Here is a 21,130-nt window from a genome sequence, read left to right on the forward strand (position 1 = left end):
ATTTGACCAACTCCTGTTTCCTTCTCTAGCATTTACCTGGGTAGTGCAATCAGGCTCAGATTCTTCTGAATCAGAAATATCAGAGTACTCTGAGGATCCATTCCTGAGTTCTGATTTCACACTTTCAAAGAACACTGGAAATAAAAGGACAAAATTAGTTCTTAAATCTATCATATCACATTCGCCTTCAAAAACAATAATCACATGCATTTAGTTTTCAACATCTGGTTTCAAAAGCCCCCGCAAATGTCCAAAAACCAATCTATAAAATCTTATGTTATGCTATTTAGTGAAGCCACTTTCCTTTTAAGAGAGCCCCCTCTCTCTAGATGCCTTTACCCCAAATTACTGATGTGTAGTCTCAATCTGAACTACATCTTAACAGTTTGTGTCTTGGAATTTCCTTGTTGTTTCTAATTAAAAGTTTCATACACGAAAACTAAACAAGAATCTCAAGGAGACTATTGCCATGTGATTTTTTTTAAATGATTTGCAGATATGAACACAGTTTAGGTTAGTCAAGACAAAAGAGGATTTCAGTCCTTACGAAGCTAGGTGAATGGGCAACAAAAATGGCAAATGAATTTTTATGTTGATAATAGTGAAGTAATGCACATGGGGAGTCGGGGGGGAGACATACACCTTATAAGGTTCTAACTATCAACTCAGGAAAGGGACCTGGGTATCACTATAGACAGCTCAATTAAGACTTCTGCTTAATGTGCAACTACCATGAAAAACAGCAAACAAAGTATTAGGATAGGGAATGTGATGGAGAACAATATGGAAATTATAATACCATTATATAAAATCTATGGTACAGCCTCATCCAGAATACTGTACGTAGTACTAGTAAGCCCATTTCTAAAAGGATATTGAAGAATTAAAGGGGATTCAGAGAAGGATGGCAAGGGAAAGGGGTTGGGACGGCTTTGTGGCCTGCATCATGCGGGAGGTCAGACTAGATGATCATAATGGTCCCTTCTGACCTTAAAGTCTATGATAAGTCTATGAACATTTGGGGCATGGAAAAAATTTATATGAAGAGACTCAGACTGTTCACCTTAGAAAGGGGATGAAAATAATGAATGGTCTAGAGAAGATAGACCAGAAGCTTCTGTTCTCCCTGTCTCAACACAAGAACAAGGGGACATTTGATAAAATTAAAAGGTAGCAAATAAAAGGAAATACTTTATCATACAACATGCAGGGCCGACGGGGGCGGGGGGGAGAAAGCTGGTACAAATTACCGGTGCCCGGCTTTCCCCCCCCTCTCGTCGGCCCTGTTTAGCCAGTCCGCCCTTGCTGGGGGGCCCGAAAAAAAAATTTTCACCAGGGCCCGAACCAGCTCTCGGCAGCCCTGACAACATGTACTTGAACTATAGAACGCACTGCCATAGGAAACCATTGAGGCCAAGAAGGGATCAGACGTTTGGGTAACAAAAATATCCAGAATTATTGTTAATGCTAGAACAAATTTTAGAATGGATATTAAACCTCATGCTTAAGGGCTTAAGGCAATCTTTAATTACGAGACCTAACGTGGGGGACATATCCTACATTTGCCTACTGTGGGGTTCTTACATCTTCCTTGGAAGCTTTCGGTGCTAGCCACTGTTGGAGATAGGATACTTGACTACATAGATTTCAGGTCTGATCCAGTATGGCAGTTCCTATAAGCAGCCAGAGCACACCAGCCAGTTTTACCACTACTTTGTTTTGCCAGAGCAGTGCAAAGCAGATAGGAGGGAGAAGGAAATTGGGATATACCTTCTGTCTTTCAAATTCTCCATGCCTGTTGCAACTTTCTATATTCCCCTGCACACATCGCAAATTATTCCCTCCCTACCTGTCCTCCACATTCCCCGGCGCAGACCTGCCGCAGTTTCCGCCTCCCTGTTGCACCACTTACAACTTTCATGCGCATACATACATCCACATATACCCTACTTGACCCCTCCCTCCTGCTCTATCCATTGAGTAAATCTGGTGCAACGGATAGCTTTTGAAAACATATTGAAGATATAAAAAGTAAAAAAAAAAAAAAAAAACTGAAAATTTATCTGTCAGCAGAAACTGGTGCATAAATCTTCTTCAGAGAAACTTACAAAGAACTGTCCTCTTTCAAAATTGCCACCATGGCCCCCTGTGAAAATGAAGCCAATCTGCCCCCAAGGAAGATGATGGCTCCTTATGTTGTCAAGAGGCAGAAGGGAGCATTCTGAGGAACAGGTGAATGGAGATAGTGGCCAATCTTTGCTAAGGACAAACTGTGGCCTTAGCCCCATTGAGAACAATGGAAGATGACAGCTCTTTTAAAGACGCAGTTTCTTCATGGAATTCTCTGCATGAGGTTATTCTTTAGCTTCTGCATAAAACTTCAGTTATGAAGAATAATGGCAAAAAATTACCATAAGCCTTAAATTCTTCAACTGCAGCCTATGCACAAAATCTCAGTGAGTTTTAACTATAAGGGAAGTTCAAAAAGTCTATTATTCAATTAAGTCAGACACTGCGGGCTACATTTCTTAAAGGACCCATTTTCAAATTAATTTTTACTCAAATTATTTACCAGATTTACTTGAAAATTCTCAGAAAATTTATTCTTTACTCAGAGTAAGTGCTGTAATTTTAGGAAGGATAACCCTGTATTTTTCCATAAGTAACAAAGAGGTTGAATTCCTGCTGTAAGTGAAAAGCTCAACTCAAAATCTTAAACAATGGAGGCACCAGTTTCTGGTTCATAATTATCTACATACCTACATATCACACACACAGCCAAATGTACCCAAAGCAAGAACCATTTGGTGAAAAGCCATATTCCAGTTGGTTGGTACAAAGTTCCACAGACAAGGTTCACAGTAAAAGTGGACTTTGTTCTGGTCATAAAGGATGCGGAATTGTTTAGTTCCAGCAAAAACAAGCTTACTGTTCAGTGGTTTCTGGGCATCTGCAGTCCCTTGTCCATCCAATCCTGAGCTCTGGTCTTCCATCTTAATAGTCTTTGTCTTTTTTGACCTCGTCCTGTCATCCTCATCCTCACTGTCTGCCGTGTAAAGACTTCGATCTGTAAATGGTCGTCGCTCATCTCTATCTCACAAGAAATTAAAATATTACAAGCGTTATTTACTGAATTGTATATTATTTAGAGTCCTACATAAAATAGTTATTCACATTCTTTATTATTTGCAATATTCTCTTAGAGGCAAGTTTCTCATTCTCACACTGTCTGTCCTTTTCTTCTCCTTTTATCAAACTTTTTCCCACTGCATTCCCTCTGCAGCAACAGCCACATGGTTCTACATTTTACTTCCTTTTTTGTGTATCATAATTGTGTCAGCATGTTTTGGGAAGATTTATTAGTACATTTCATGTTCCTCCTGGAACCTGGACTCTGAACATATTAAATTTGACCCTATGGTATTTCTGATGAGAATTTTTAGTTTGGAAAGTATTTACTTTATCCTTCTAACAAATCTGTGGATTTAAAAATATTTACAATTTGAAGTTTAATCAAATAATTGAATTTAATACAACCTAAATGCACATGCAAGATACCTTCTTTTTTCTTTCCCTCCCACCATCCTAGTACCTCTTTGCTTCCCTAGCAGCACAGAGGTGCTACTGGACCCTTCTCCACTCTGCTTTCAGCATGAAGCCTTATGGTAAGTGTGAGGGAAGACACAAGCTACCAGAAGTAGAAGGGAAGAACTCTGTCAAAAAATGAGAGTGCGCCAATCCAAAATGACTGGGAACAAGTGATCCATAAGCAACTTTTTATACCTGATGATTCTTCCATTTGAAAGCAGGAGGCGTAGATCATTGTCCTTTGTTCTCCATTCAGGTACTGTAGAAGATGGCTGAAAGGGCTTGTTAAATCTTCCATTCAGTTTAGAGTTTGCTATGTCCTAAAGAATCAAAAGCAGGACGGTTTATTATTTCCTCAAATGACAAGAGTTTACACAAATTTCTTTTCTCTGCACAGCAGAGAATCCCCCAATCCACAGCAGCATTTCTCCCCAAAAGATCATAGTGAATATTTCTGATAGCCAGCAGAGGAAAGCTGAAGCTGGCTATCAATGGCTGAAGTGGCTTGGATAGAACAGGTTTGGATATAAGCAATACAAAATTGCTGGATTTCATTCCCTCACCTTTGGATTTTTTCTGCTTATTGTGACCACCCTCCATTGCTATATGCCAACAAACATCCTTCCAGACAAGTATGTTGAAAACTGCTCCCTCTAGAAGTTATCTTTGTTCTCAAATAATAGGAACAGCAACAGGGTGATGCAAACCAAAAGTTAAGTGGGCAACTGGCATGGCAACTACTACCTAACCCACTGTGACAATCAGGTCCAGACACTCCAAGGGGAGGACAAAAAGGTTTAAAACCCAACAAACTAAACAGTTAAACCAAATGATTATATACTATGCTATTTTACTATAAGAGTTTATCAAGTAAGATCTTTGATGAAAGCTTGTAATGCACTGAACTAAACAGTCATTATGAGCTACGTATACAGATTATGGTTATGAAGGCGGTGGGGCGGGGGGGTAATGTGGAAAACTGAAACTAACTGTGGTGCAACTTCAGCAATACCTCCCCCATCAGGCAGAGGGGGGCAACCTCCCCAAACAGATGCGCCTGACTTCAAGCCATCATCCAGTCCAAGAAAAAATAATGAGGAACCATCATAGCAAATGAGAACAGCTTAAAACCGAAAAGAAAACCCCAGTCTTCGGAAACTAAGAAAGAAGGAAAATTTCCACATTTTGAATATCTATAGTGACTAAAGGAAAAAACCCTGCAAACTCTTAAAATGGAAGAGGTTTGAACTAAAGAGCATCCAGAACTTGGAGGAATGTCTTTTTGTGGGAGACTGTCCATGAATGCTGGATCCCTCCTGTAGCTAGGATCTATGCTGGGAAACTTAAGACATCGGTAACTATTATTAGAAAAAATATTTTATCGAATATGAAAGTGTAAAGCCTGAGCTTGCATCTCTGTTTATTTTCTATGTAACTTGCATGTTTGCTTTCCTTACTATTTCATCTTTGAATCTGCGTTTTTTCTATTAAATAAACTTTTTGTTTGTTTTTACCCCAAGCAGCTCTCTAGTGTGCAATTGGTGTGGAGCATGTATATGCTAAAGTAAGCTAATAACGGGGGGGGGTGGGGGAGAGGGAGAGGAGAGGGGCTGGCTTCATGCCTTGGGTGTGACACAAAGGGGAATGGTCTGAGTATCTGGTAACTAAGAACTTGGGGAAGATGTACTTGGGGAGACCTGGAATTGGAAGGTTGGTGTCACTCAGCAAAGAGTAACTAGGCTGGTGAAAACCACGATGAGACCTTATGCTTGAGGCCATACTTGTGTCAGGGAACTGAACCAGCCCAAAGGCCCCCAAAGTTACACAACAGGGAATGACAGCACCCTTTACTGGTCTGGGTGGACCCCAAAACATCACACCGACTAGCTAGTCTCTGCCAGTGGAAAAATCCCACAATGCCCAGTAACCTGCCCATAAATTGAACTTTCTTCCTAACTCCAAGAATGGCTTATCCTCTGAAACAGGAGTGTTTACATCCCTTTTAGAAAATACACAATTACATTAGTTGAAAAACTATGTCCTCAATATCCATATGAATGGAGAAATATTTTTGAATCCTTCTAGGCTCTTTTTGAATTACATCTTGTGGCAATGAGTTTCACAGGTTAATTATTTTGTATACAAAAATTAAATTTAACTTGTTGCCCTTCAGTTTAATGGAATGTCTCTTGATCTTGTATTATGAGAAAACAGCAAATAAGAGCATCCAGTTCACTTTTCTCTATGACATTCACTGTTTTGCATACTTCTAACATACTCTCTCAACCTCTCCTGTCTGATCTAAATATCCCCAATATTTTCACTGTTTTAGAAGTAATTTATGCCATTATTATTTTTATCTTCTCAATCTCCTATGTTTTCCTATATCCTTTTTGAGATAGGATGGCCAGATCTCTCAATAATTTAGGTGAGAGTTACCTAATTTATATAGTGGCATTATAATACATTTTTTATCCAATTTCTTATGCTGTTTTTCACATCTTAATATATGGCTTAAACTTTTTATACATTCTAGTTTTTGTCTTTTATGTCCATGAAATGTAATACTTGCCTCCTCCCATGGAGACATCTCCAGCCTTTTGAGTACCTCCCTTGTGTGGAGCTCCAGGATATCCAGATTAGAAGGAACTTTGATCGTATGATCTCTCAGTTTCCTCACCTTTCTTCTGGAATGGTGAGGAGAGGTTGCTTCATGTGAGGAAACTGGGCACATACCAAGAATTCCCTGAGTTTTAGCTGGTTTGCTGTTCTCCTCCTTTAATTGAAAACAAATATTTCAGAGGGGTCTGTCAGGGACAAGTCCACACATTTAATTAGGATTTCCCATTCACATAAATGAATAATCAATCATAAAAAGAAACAAAAGTGTAGGTCTTTTGGGGAGGTTCTGTGTTTTCTGATGGATCTGTACAGCATCTAGCAGGAGACCCCTCTCCTAATTGGGGCCTTTAGGTGCTACCACAATATAATCACCACCACCACCGCATACAATTGTTAGGGCAGCATATTTGTAACAGTGGTAAAAATTTCAGCTACCATGATTTTTCTGTGTGCCCCTGATCCAACCCAATCATCCCCGCAGCGCTCCCCCTTTAAATAGCATTCCTGTGATTTTATACATCATTTCCTCCTAAATCCGATGACTTTTACTACATTTACTTTTACTGTGATTTTTGATAAAAATTGCTATGACAACTCTGCTGCCTTAACCACTGTTTACACAAAGGAAGTACAGAGCATATACCCACTACACTCAGCAGACCACTACTCTCCTCAGTTTCCAGCACTGCTCTCATCACAGGACTATGCTCATTGCAAAGACTAGGAATCCTAATCATTGAAGGACTCTTAGTAGTAAAGTGCACAATATGCCCAATACAAAATACAGAGAAGAAAAAATGGTGATACACCAGACAAAAGAGCAGAAATGTTCAAAAGAAAAAGGACAGACAAGGGGAGAAGAAAGGAGACAAAATACTAAGATCTAAGAACTCTCAATGTATAATCCTACAACAGCATAAGCTAAAAAAAAAAAATATTTAAAAACTAGATCTCTTAGAAGTTTTCATTTGCTTTTGAAAAGATTTAAGTTTTCCAATTTTAGAATAAAGATTATCCAACTTAAAAATTGCTATGTTTTTGGTTAATCAGAAATACTGGCAGTTAGTCAACCTCCAAAAATTTTCCACCTGGCCTTCTACTTTCAAAAATAAATGGCAAGGACGATAAATAAGTGACACTGCAGAAACAATGACTCTAAAGTTGCAACTACCATAAAGCTACAAGCTCAAAGTGATCAAGTACTCTTTTTGTAAATATGACAGTTTTTACAATACTTTCAAGATATAAGAGAAACACAGTGCAGTTCAGTAATGTCTTCTAGTCTTACCTCTACAGAGCGAATCACTTTAGAGAGTTCTTTGATGAGATGCCCAGGCCTAACATTGTCAGGAATTTCAAAGGCATGTTCTGTTACAAGCTGTACGTGAAGAGTGGAAAAAGATAAAGTAAGTTATACTAAGATAAAAATCAAGTCTATATAGTAGACTACTATAAAGTAGATGAAACTATGAAAAGCCTAGATCCAAAGGAAATCTATTCAAATTAAGCCAGAGTACTTATTAGTAATAGTTAGAGTAGATTGACAGTATGAATGAATATACATGCAGGGGAATCCAGTCAGAACTCTAGAAAGTAGCACTGCATGTTTGGTCTAAAGGATATTTAAGGGAGTGCAACATCAACTATCCCTCAGCTCTTTCCATTTTCTCAGAATCCTTAGCAAAGAATCTAAAGAAGTGGGGACAGGAAGCCGTACTGACGATCTATTTAACTGACTAGTTCTACTGGAAACAACTTCTCTTTCTCCTTTGAGTATGGTCAGTATGGAACCCTACTTGGGGAGATTCCTAATAGTAACAATGTTAAAAGCAGGTGGGGTCTGAAGAGAATTCATTTACATTAAGGTCACAACACTAATCTGAATTGGGCCTCAGATCTAAAAGCCAAATCAAAAGCAATGCTGAGTAAATGCATTAATTGAACTCCAGGCAGCATCCTTGCACATTTCAGTGATAGAGCCTATTTTAAACCTGGTAGAGCATGATCCAAGACCTTATGGTATTGAAAAGCCTACAAGGCCATAATAGTGTGTGTTCACTTTAATCCATTTAGACAATATATGTGCATAGATGGGTTTTCCCCATTAGATTTATCTTCAGTCAGTATAAGTAGTACATGAAGGCTTAGTTCTAGCTCGTTAACTGAGAATTTGCTTAACATCTAAACCAGGGGTTCTCAAACTGAGGATTGGGACCCCTCGGGGGTCATGTCATGAGGTTATTACATAGGGGTCGCGAGCTGTCAGCCTCCACCCTAAACCCCGCTTTGCCTCCAGCATTTATATTGGTGTTAAATTTCTAACAAAGTGTTTTTAATTTATATGGGAGGGTTGCACTCAGAGGCTTGCTATGTGAAAGGGGTCAAGTACAAAAGTTTGAGAACCACTGATCTAAACTATATAACCTAACTTCTCCAAAGATCCACATATAGGAAAAAGCACAAGTATACAGAATGACTGGGATGAAATCAGAGACCACCTTAGTTGAGAACTAATGCCTTCTTTCCTTATGAAACACACTGTATGGAACAATCAGCCATCAGCCTGTATTGATTTTATATTTCTGGCACCTTTTTGAGAATCTAGTTTTCTTTTGATAGTTGGAAAGAGCAGACTCTCCTTTAACAGATGATGTAATACATAGCTGTAATGTTAAAGCTGTATTAATATCATTATAATTGATTTTATGGAAAATATTAAATTGACTGCTGTGAGATTACTTACCAGTAACTGCTGTTCTTCGAGCAAGCAATGCACATTGGGGCTACTTACGCCTTCTATCCCTATCCCCCCAGATGATTCAAAAGAGGAGTGGCCCCAACTGCCCTTCAGTTCCTTCCCTAATTTCACATTTATTTACCTGAGGCCTTGTCTACACTAGAAAGTATTTGCCGGTATAGTTAAATCAGCAAACCCTAGTAGTGGAGACAGTATATACCAGCAAGAGTTCATTTGCTGGTATAGCTTATACCAATTCCCTGAACAAAATAAGCTATACCAGCAAACGAACTTCTTTGCCAGTGTAACTGCATCTACACTAGAGCTTTTGCTGGCATAGCTTTGTCAGGCCAGGGTGTGATTTGTTTCACACTCCTAATCAACAAATCTATGTCAGCAAAACTTAAGTGCAGAACCAGACCTGAGACTTCAAAGAAGAGGGAAAGATGGGTGGTAAGTATTAATATGCAGAGGTAACATTCGAAGAACAGTTCCTGGAAGTAACCTCTTTCTTCTTTGAGTGGCCTCTGCATATTCCCACTTGGAGTTTAGCAAGCAATACAACCCCCCTAGAAAAGTGGGCTGAGGCCTTCTAGGTAAACAAGGATTGCAAATCTACACACACAAAAAACAAAAACAAAAAAACAAAAACACCACACCAGCATCAGTTGTAGACAGCAGGTCAAGCTAATATTGAAAATGACCACAATTTCACCCTCCAATCCTTTTCAACATTTCTATGCAGCCACGAAGTGAACTGGTCAGACGCATGACTCAAGGGCCAGCAATATGCAGATGATACACAGCTCTACCTATCCTTCACTACATAGAACCACCTTACCACCATCAAGATGACCCAGTGCATAGATGAGATGAGCTCACAGATGAATAGCTGGCCGAAGCTGAACCCAAGGAAGAAATCGATGATGCTGGTGGGCAGATGAAAACATACTAAAGAGTACATACCCACAGTGAAGTCTCCTTTGACTGAAGGCACACATCCACAATTGGTCAATTCAATCTGTAGTTTAGGATTACTCTGGGATTCCTTGGAGACACTAGACTCTCACACAGCAGTATCGTGAGTAGCTCTTTTTATCATCTCCAGTTGGCTAGCAGACCCCTTCCCATCCTGGCGGATGAGGACCTGGCCTCAGTTATTCACACCTTTGTCAACTTTCAGATGGAATAAACATGCCAATATATCTGAGCATGAAGCCTTCAGCACTTCGGAAGCTCCAACTAGAACGCTGCAGCACATCTTTTTAGCAATACACGCTACTGTGAGCACGTCAAACCTGACCTCTGCTCCCGACACTGGTTTCCCATAGAACAGTGAATTGAATTTAAGGTCTTGATCATCATCTTCAAGGTACTCCATGGTCTGAGCCCAGGATATCTAAAAGACCGCCTAAAGCTCCAGGATGAAGACTGAGGACAACTTTGTTCCTCTGGTGCAATGGAATTCTACACAATAAAGGCAAATCTCATCAGTGCAGGAGACAACTTTCCCAGGGACCAATCCAAAAAAGCAGAATGAATTCCCCCAGGAACTAAAGACCATCGCTCATCTTCCCACCTTCCACTCCAAGTGCAAGGCACATTTCTTTGACCTTTCCTTCTCTAATATACATACCAACATGTATATTTTAAAAAACCTTACCAAAACAAGACAGGCCCCTGCATATACTTCTCCCCCTGGAGAGGATAAGAGAATAAACATGTGACATTGGTCATCTTGCTTAATACACTATTGGAACATACTCAGATACAACAGTGATGAGTGCAGTAAGAACCTATATGGAATCACCTTTGTCCGGCTTGTCCTCGTCTGTCCTTCCACGAGCACAAGTCAACACCACACCATTCTGTTTTGTTATGAGCACGTTCTTTCCATTTCTGGCCAAAGACTTTTGTCATGGGATCGGCCCAGCGCATTTTCGGTATGCCCAGCAGTTGCTTGTGGTCTCTGGGGATCCAGTCACTGATGCAGGTTGTTCACCTATTGTCTTGCCTGTGGACTACCTGACCGCCCATCTCCACCCTGTTATACATCGCCTGCACTATATCAGTCACCTCTGTACGCCTTTTTGATCACATATTGAATGAGGCGATCAGGAGCATATCTTATACATTCACCTTTCCACTGATCTCTGGGTGACAGCAAGTTTTTCTTCCTCCGCTTTTGTTGAAACTTGGCTACCCCGCCTGTCTTCTCCTACTGCATTCCCCTTCAAACGAGTTGTCTGTTCATCTGCTGACCCAGGTAAATACATTTGTCAACCTCCTCAATTACTTTCTTGTTTACAGTGATGATTCCTGCTGCACAATGCTCATTCCGCATCCACTTAGTCTTCCATATGTTCATTTCCAACCCAATATCATGAAAAAGTGTTTGCAGGTGCTGCAATTTGTTCTCCAGTTCTGCTGTGTCCTTTGCCAATATTACAGTCATCAGTGAAGAGAAAATGTGTTAAATTAATTATGGAGATATCCCATCTCCTAGAACTGGAAGGGACCTTGAAAGGTCATCGAGTCCAGCCCCCTGCCTTCATTAGCAGGACCAAGTACTGATTTTGCCCCAGATCCCTAAGTGGCCTCCTCAAGGATTGAACTCACAACCCTGGGTTTAGTAGGCCAATGCTCAAACCACTGAGCTAACTGTTCTCCATCAATTCCAATTCCTTCTTGAACAGCGACTCCAGTACTGCTGCAAACAGCTTCGGTGACACTGTCATCTTGTCTGACTCCTCTACGTATAATAATAATGCATGGGACATTGAATAATGTTCTCTGTCAAACAACTGCAGTTAATTTTTTCCAGCAGGTCAATGTACCTCAGGTCGATTCAGATTTTGTTGAGCATGTTTTGTACAGCGTTAATCTCCACCGTGTCAAATGCCTTTTGCAGTTGACAAATGCAAGACACAATGGTAATTTGTATTCCTTGCATTTTTTTGATGAGCTGCCAAACAGTGGATGTGATCAATTGTCGAATACCCTGAGTGGAAACCAGCTTGTTCTCTGCTTTCATGCATTTCAAGATCCTTCTTAATCCAATTGAGTATGGCGCGGGTGAAGACATTATACACTTGTGAGAGGAATGTGATTGGACAGTAGTTGCTCAGTTCTTCTGGATCGCCTTTCTTCATCGATAGTATTGTTTTTGATTTCTTCCATGCACCTGGAACACACTTACTATTGATGTCGATGGTGAACCATTGTGCCAACGCTTTGAAGAGAGTATCTTCCCCTGCTTTGAGATATTCCCAACTGAGATTAAGAAGTTGAGTGCCTTCCCATTGGGTATTGTTGCTATCTGAGTACTCAGGTACAGGTAAATTTAAAATAATAGGAGAAGACTGCTGAGGCATCTGTGCCCAAAGCAGATTATCCTTAGTTTATGCATAGGAGACAAAGTCCAAGGTCTTCCTGGCACCATAACAGAATAGCTTCTAGGACTAAAGCACCAGCTGTGCCAGCACAAGAGGACCTAATCTGATTGGAACACAGACCTCCGGTGCTAAGGCAATGAGATTCCAGGAGTGGCTGCCAAAGTTTATTAATTAACTGATTTATTGTTGTTTCCTAGTATCTCAGGAGATATCATACCAATGGTGTCAGCATGAAATTCAATCAACCTGATGGGACCTGTGGACCTCAACCTCAATATTGACCATGCTAGAACCCGGGCAATGAATTAGGTTGACCTGGAGACCTCAGTGCTGGGCTCATTCAGATAAGACTGGGGAGATGGATGTTGCTTACGCTGGACACAGAGCCTCTTAAGGCTAGCGGATGTTCAAAGTCAATGTTGAACTTGATCACAACCAGACAGTCTCAAGAGCCTCCTTTGTTAGAAAGGGAGTGTGAGGCAGCACTCTGGCTCCTGCAGGTCATCCAGGTAACACCTGGGCCCGATGGGTAGCATTTCTTCTTTATTCTTCAAACTGAAGAAAACTGTACTGTTAATTTAACAAAAAAGACAATAGCCCACAAAAGGCAGAACCAAAAAGCACAAAACAGATAAACACATCAATGATATTGCATATGATTCAATCTCACTACACCTTTGGTGGTTAAAAGGGAACTGAAGGATGAGTGTGGCCACTCCCCTTCCCTTTTCTACCCATTGAATCCTTTGTGGGGGGTGAGGGAGGGAAGGGGAAAATGGCCCCAACTGACACTACTCGCTAGAAAAATTCCAAAGCCGCTATATCCCACAAGTGGGAATACCCAGAGGGCACTCAAAAAAACCCCCAAAAAACAGAAAAACCACACACGCTTTCTGTGCAAAATTACAATTCGAACTTCTTCCATAGACTCATAGACTTTAAGGTCAGAAGGGACCATTGTGATCATCTGGTCTGACCTCCCGCATGATGCAGGCCACAAAGCCGTCCCTACCCTTTCCCTTGACTCTGCTGTTGAAGTCCCCAAATCCTGTGGCTTAGAGACTTCAATTAGCAGAGAATCCTCCTGCCATCGATCCCTGCCCCATGCTGCGGAGGAAGGCGAAAAACCTCCAGGGCTTCTGCCAATCTACCCTGGAGGAAAATTCCTTCCCGACCCCAAATATGGCGATCAGTAAAACCCCGAGCATGTAGGCAAGATTCTCTGGCCTCACCCTCATTTGCCATTATACTAATTACCTGCCATGGCACATTGTTCCTTTGACTAAAATCACGTTATCCCCTTAAACCATTCCTTCCATAAACTTATCTAACTTAATCTTAAAACCAGACAGGTCCTTCGCCCCCACCGTTTCCCTCGGAAGGCTGTTCCAATATTTCACCCCTCTGACGGTCAGAAACCTTCGTCTAATTTCAAGCCTAAACTTCCCCACGGCCAGTTTATACCCATTCGTTCTCATGTCCACATTAGTACTGAGCTGGAATAATTCTTCTCCCTCCCTGGTATTTATCCCTCTGATATATTTAAAGAGAGCAATCATATCCCCCCTCAGCCTTCATTTGGTCAGGCTAAACAACCCGAGCTCCTCTAGTCTCCTTTCATACGACAGGTTTTCCATTCCTCTGATCATCCTAGTGGCCCTTCTCTGTACTCGTTCCAGTTTAAGTTCATCTTTTTTAAACATGGGACACCAGAACCGCACACAGTACTCCAAATGAGGTCTCACCAGCGCCTTGTACAATGGAAGCAGCTTTTTAGCTTACTGTGAATGTTCAAAGAAAAGCCTGAGAGGAGATGGATATGCAGTGATTAGTTTCACAGAAGCATGGATGAATGGCCCTGAAGCCAAAGGTGTCCCCTCTTGAGCTTTCAGCCAAGTCTGTAGATCAGATCAATAACCATAGTGGAGGGAGGGGGGAATGGAGAACAACATGTTGAACCCCAAATCTCCCCACAAAAGCAGTACTGTTTTCTTTGGGGGAGGAGGGGGTTGGTTTCAGAATCTCTTTGGTTTATGGTACTGTGTTTTTCCTTCTCCCTTTACTGCTCAATAATTTGGCCTTCAGAGCTCCTTGTTTCAACGAAATTGAGGAGGGGGGAGGGAAATCAAATCATTCAGAAAAGGGAGGGAAAACAAGATCTCATTAATCTTTCCTCCCCCACACAGAGTAACTTTGCTAGAGGTCGGGCTAACAAATATAATACTTTTTTTCCAGACGGGTTCCCAGTGTACTAATGTATTCAGGGTCTCCCCATATTCATTTCTGGATGGTTTAATCTGCTTTAGAGCACCTACAAGGAGCCACTTCTGTAGATAAGCTTTTAAAGGCTATTAGGTCTAAGTTACTGTGCACCATATGTGCAAAATGTGGAGGCAAACAATAGCAAATTCTAAATCAGAATACATTTCTGCCAAATTCTGATCATCTCTGCAGTATAGAAGTGATATCAGTGGACACAAAGTATATTTTGCCAACACGCAATAATAATTTCACATGGGGAAACTTCATGTGATTGCCATCTAACTTATCATACACTGGAAAGAGAAAGCAGGATTAAATGCAATCCCAAGAATTAAATATAGTAATTGGTCTATAACAACAACTGATAGTGGCATACAAAACTATCTCAGACTGCTTTCCCCCAAACCATCCATCCGTAATTTCTAGCAAGTTTTCCAATACTTACAAATGGATGAAAGATCTACAAAATGGCAATACACTCTAAAAGGACTCAGACTTTCATGTAGTTTTAAAATTAGAAACAATTCACTAAAACAACAAATAAACAAATCCACTTGCACTTACTTCTTTTTTCATCCATAACTTTAAAGCACTAAGTAAAGCCTTCACTCCTTGGACTAAGAAGTTCTGGGGCTGGAAACCATCTTCCCGCAGTTCTAAAAAGGACAGAGATTTCAGTTTATAAGCATATTGCAATGTAAAACCACAAATCCGATACATACCTCTCAACCTTTAATAAGCCTGCCAATATTACACTACCAACAAAACATGCAACAAACTGAAATGTAGTACTCTATATGTTTATGTACATCAAACCATAAGAAATAATGTTTTCAAGTACAAAATCTGTTTTCAAGGATAGCTTCTTACTGCGTGAAACAATTACATGAGTTTTGCAATGTGTTACAGGTTACTTAGGACCAGGGGGAGCAGCATATAACAGATTGCACAACTAGTTTAGAGAAAACATCCTGACAATTTATGCTGAAACAATCTTTAGATTCTAGTTCAACACCACACAGGTGTTCAACGTTTTTACCATTTGGGGCTACAAGAAGAGTGGTGTGGATGGATAGTGTCAGTATAAAATGCCTCAATTAAATTCATGCAGCTCCTCCTCACCCATATAAAATTCAAGCAATTCAAGCCAACTGCCTTATGCCACCCCAAATCTCTGCCACAATCCCAATCAATGCTACACACACGCGTACACACAATATTAATGCGGTCTCCCCTGCAGTGAGACCCTCCTCTTCCCTTAAGGATGGTGGCTGCTGCTGCTGCTGGGGTGCAAAGACTCCCAAAGGCTGCTACAGCTACTGGAGGCTGCCACTCAACCTTTCCTTTCACTCTCTTGCCTGTAGCAGAGCTGCCTATGATGAAAGGAGAGCTGGCTAGAAAGACTCATCCGGTTTTATTCCTCCTACCCCCGCACCCCCCTTACAGATAGAATGGGTGAGGACGGAGGTGGCTACTAGGCCAACACCTTCATGGGGAAGAAAGGAGCAGATTTGGCCTGGAGCTGCTGTGCTTTTTCTGCTCCCTCCTCCAATGAATAAGGTGTGGGCCCAGCCATTGAGTTTTTCCTCTTCCCTATCTGAAAACTCCTTTCAGCTTCAAGGCAGCTCTGTTTCTTCTTTGCCAGGATGCTCTCTGCTCTTTGAGCTACGGAAGTGTAGAGGAAAAAAGCAGGGGGTCCCAAAAGGTGCGGCAGAAGCATCTCCACCCACCAGCTATCCCTTGTGAAGGGAACCTGCCATAACCAGCTGCAATGCAAATGTATTGCATGACTGTGGCAACCTGTATCTCAATGCAGCACCCTGAAACCCCCATATTCACCACTATCATATAATTATGATATGTTTCGTACAAAGTATGCCTTGTGAGATATCATTTAAAAAATCTTGATTTGTTGAACATTAATATCTGTTGGACTGTATGTGCTATCATTGTATATTAAGTTTTGCTATGTGTATGTTACTGAGGTATGTTGTGAGGTTGGGAACACCCACAACCAACCTTTCAGGTACAACAATGGAGTAGCCTGACGTGCAGATGGCTCATTAAAGAGAATCCACTATCCCAGGAACTGTATACAATGGAGATTTCTCAGAGAGCACGTAAACAATGGAGAATGCTTGACCAATGGGGGAGGACCCCCACCTCATGAGGATAGATCTTTCCAGCAAACTGGAAGAAATTATAAAGAGGGGGAGTCACATGACTTGGCTTCACTGCCCCCACAACTCAACACCTGGAAACATGCTTGGAGGACAAAGACTTTGAACAGGTGAGGGGGTTCCGGGCTGGAGGAGAATTCCAAGCCTGTGTATTGAAGATCTGTTACCTGTTTGTACTATCTATCAGGGTGACACACTGCTTGATTCAAGTCCTGTCTAGTTTATAGAACTTAGACTGCAAATTTATTTTATTTCTTAGGTAACCAACTTTGATCTCTACGCTTACTACTTATAATCTATCTTTCTGTAGTTAATAAACATGTTTAATATTTTACCTAAAACAGTGCGTTTTGGTTGGGAAATCTCAGCTCACATTACCAAGGAGAGTGCGTGTCCTGTCCACATTGAGGGAGGTGTGGACTGGTTAATGAACTTACATTGGTCAGACTTCTGACCAGGGCAAGACAAGTACAGTTCGGAGGTGCAAGGCTGGGAAGCGGGGGGGAATTGACTGGAGCTTCTCTATTGTTGGTTCATGAGTGGCTGGGAGAAGCATTCATGTAACTGTTGGGTGTGTCCCTGCCTGTGGATGTCTGTAAGTGCAGTACCTGCCAGAGGTTTGTAGCTTGTCAACAGCATCACAGTGTGAGAGGGATACCCCAGGTTGGTGGGACAGAGGGCTCAGCGGTCCCACAGTTCAGGTTGCACCCCGGGAACCCCGTCACAATGATACAGTACAGTTGAGAGCTCTGTTTAGGAGAGCAATCAATGATTTTAAAGTTCTGATTGTGAAACAGATCAGTTTAATGCATGCTACAACACTCATAGTACCACAAAAGTACCTCTGTCCAGCAAATTGTACAAATTAGTTTAGCACTGAAACTTGGCATGAAAGATTTCTGTTCTTGTTTTTCTAAAAGTACATTTTTGTTGTCACAACAATGACAGAATGAGCTTTATACATGAAGAATGTGAATCTCTCCAAGTCTTAAAAATACTGATCCATAAAAAGGCAAAAGATCAAAAAGAACCTCATACCAAATGGCACATTGTCCATTCATAAAATGAATTTTATTGGGATGAGACGGTTACTCACCCTGTGCAGTAATTGAGGTTCTTCAAAATGCGTCCCCCTATGTGTCCCTCCGGTGTAGGTGTGGCAGCGCCCCCTGCACCTGGGACAGGAGATCTTCATCATAAGTGCCTGGACTGCACATGCGCACCTCCCCCTTCTTGTGCTCTGAGCAGGATATATACAACACTGAGATCCAACTGCCCTCCAGGTCCTTCTCTGCCGCAGAGCCTATGTTTGACTCTGAAGAAGAGGGGAGGAGAGTGGGTATTGGAGCACCGATAGGGACACACATCTCAAAGAACTTCAGTTACTGCACAGAGTGAGTAACCTTTTCTTCTTCGAATGATGTCCCTATGGATGCTCCACTGTAGGTGACTAAGAAGCAGTGCCCCTAATTGGAAGGAGGGGCTTTGAAGCAGCATTTACTGCAGATGATAGGACTGTATGTCCTAGGAAAGTGTTTGCTGTGGTGTCATGAGTAAAGGCACAGTGATGGGCAAAATTGTCTGTTGATGCCCATGTAACCACTTTGCAAATGTCAGCAATGGGAACATTACTGAGAAAGGCAATGGAGGTGGAAAGCGAGCCGGTAGAATGTGCTCTAATTGCAGTAGGAGATTGTTGATTGTGTAGTTGGTAGAACAGATGTATACACTACAAGATCCACTTGGAAAGGTATTGTTAAGAGATGGCTGTGTCCTTGGATCTTTCGGTCCATGAAAGGAATAAACACTGATTTTCAGAAAGGTTTAGTCCTGTCCAGGCAGAAAGCTAATGGCATAGAAGGCACAGAGTAGTGGTGCGTCCTATGTGATGAGGAATGCATCTCCCAGAGATACATGTCCCAGTCCTGCTCTCGAGCAGAATTGAGGACAGTGGGCATTTTGCAGTGTGTCAAAAAGATCTATGGTGGGGAATCCCCAGCAGTTGAAAATGAGCTGAAGGATTTGTGTATCCAGTTCCCACTCTTGGTCGTGGGAGAATCTCATGCTCCATGAGTCCGCAGTGGTGACAATGCTGGCAGCGGTAGCTGGGAGCCCCGGGCCAGTTAAATTGCTGACGGAGCCCCATGGTAGCGGTAGCTGGGAGTCCAGGGGCTCTGGCGGCGATTTAAAGAGCTGGGGGCTCCGGCCACTGCCAGGAGCTCCGGGCCCTTTTAAATTGCCAGGCCCCGGAGAAGCTGCCCCTTTTGGCCCCCCTCATCAGCGGCCCTGCCAGTACGGTTGGCTGTGTACTGGCTCTTACCAATATGCCATACCGGATCGGCTTACTTTCACATCTGGCTCTAGGAAGTTGATGTGTAGGGTGGATTCAATTAAGGACCATCTGCCCTGCGCTGTATGATTGTGAAGGTATGCTCCAACTGATTAGAGATGCATTGGTTGTTGAAATCATGGTCAGCACTGGTTGGAGGAAAGGAACCCTGACCTAGATGTTCTTGGGATGTGTCCACCCGGAGTAGCAAGTCCTTGACTCTCATCAGCATGGATAAAAGTTTGTGGAGGCTGTGTCTGTGAGGGACATATACTATACGGAGCCATGCCTGAAGACATTGCATATGTAACCATGCATGCTTTACCACAAAAGTGGCCGCTACCATGTGACCAAGTAGTTAGCGACACGCCCTGGCGGAGATCTGGGGGAGGCTTCTTGGGGGCCTCAACCACACCTTCAAATTTGTTGCTTGGCTGGAGGTTTGTACGAGGTAGCCCCTTCAGGAGTGGCCTGTCTGCGTTTGGTAGGGGGCTTTTGTTGTTGACGCTGAGTGTCATACTTTTACTGGGGAGTGTACTGCGGTGGTTGAGATTGCAGGGGAAGATGATACTTTCCCCGATATCTCTTCAGCGCAAGTGTGTAAATGTTAAGAGAGCGGAGAGTAGCTAGGGAGTGTAGGGAATAATCCGTATGCGCCGCAAATAATTTGGGGCCCTCAAAAGGTCAGTCTTCTACTATGGTTTGTACTTCCTTAGGAAAGCCTGAGAGGTGTAGCCATGATGCCTGCCTCAGGACTATAGCAGTTGCGATGGAGCAGGCAGCGGTATCCACAGAGTCTGAAGAAGCTTGTAGGGCTATATGGGCCAGGAGGTGTCCCTCAGACATAACTGCCTGGCATTGTTCTTTCTTGGCTTCAGGCAGGTCTTGGCAGAGTTCCTCTATCTTGGAGTAGTTGAGGTAGTTGTACTTGGCCATAAGAGCTTCGTAATTCAATATGTGAAATTGGAGCACTGCAGATGAATAAATCTAATTGTTTCGGGTCTCTGTCCTGATGGATTGATTAAGGTTGACATTGCTGTCTTTTTTCTTACACCGCATTAACTACTAGGGAATTGGGAGTGGGATGCGACAAATGAAATTCCATCTCTTTTGTGGGAACATAATATTTTTTGTCTGCCATTTGCAGTTCAGAGGGATGGACACCAGAGTCTGCTAGGGCAATTTTTTCAGGAGATGATGTGTGCAGGATATTGAGTAGTGTGGTTTGTGTTGCTGATCTTTCACTTCTTCCAAAGGAACCTAGAGGGAGACTGCAATCCCGTGAAATAATTCTTGAAAGTGCCTGACGTCGTCAGCAGCAGTAGGAGGAGATGGGGGCATGACAGCCTCATCACAGGAAGAAGAGGAGAAATGTAGTCCTGGTGGAGCTTCATTCTCCTGTTGTTCTTCCTCCTTGTCCAGTACCAGGAGAGGTTCAGTCTCTGGTGGCGAGAGACTGATGGAGAAGGCAAAGGTGCAGGTCTCTGGCTCTGCACCATGGAAGGCTTCCCAAATTGTGCCCTATACATGGCCCAAGGGTCCCAACATGGCCAATGTGTGGGGGAGCAGAACGTGAGATTGCATCCACGGTGGTCCATACCAGGGTTGTGCATAGTGAAAGTATCTAGATGAAGTTGTTCGCTCCTGTTTGGAATAAGACGACGTGATGGAGTCCTCTTCCTCCTTGTCGCTGGGGAAGGGAGAAGCTGTCCTCAGGGGAGAAAGGGAGGAATGTCGTGAGTTTGGAGAGGAGGGTGGAAGGTGGGGGAGGTCGTGTCTCCTGGAGTTGGTGTTTTTACTGAAGCAATGTCATATGAGCTGTAGCCAAGTAAAAATGCCAACTGCTGTGGGGCTGAAGTGAGGACACATTTTTAATACCTTGGCTTCAATGCAGATGGCACAGGCATCTTGCATGTAGTAGTCAAAGCTGAGATGGCAGAATTCAGCAGGAATCGTGGACTGTGTTGAAACAAGCAGCACCAAAACAGATTCCTAGTCCTCAAAACACAGGGCCTTG

General features: G+C 42.4%; 1 protein-coding gene across 1 annotated transcript in view; it reads right to left on the reverse strand.

Annotated features, from left to right (window-relative positions):
• KDM7A (lysine demethylase 7A) overlaps positions 1-21,130 on the reverse strand; it is a 98,548-nt gene that overhangs the window by 18,808 nt on the left and 58,610 nt on the right. Inside the window, 6 exon segments of the mRNA XM_054033738.1 lie at positions 37-134; positions 2,930-3,090; positions 3,784-3,908; positions 6,161-6,364; positions 7,499-7,588; positions 15,169-15,260. Coding sequence (XP_053889713.1) covers positions 37-134; positions 2,930-3,090; positions 3,784-3,908; positions 6,161-6,364; positions 7,499-7,588; positions 15,169-15,260 — 770 coding nt within the window.

The sequence above is a fragment of the Malaclemys terrapin genome, chromosome 1 (assembly GCF_027887155.1).
Source record: "Malaclemys terrapin pileata isolate rMalTer1 chromosome 1, rMalTer1.hap1, whole genome shotgun sequence".
Taxonomy (NCBI): Eukaryota; Metazoa; Chordata; order Testudines; family Emydidae; genus Malaclemys; species Malaclemys terrapin.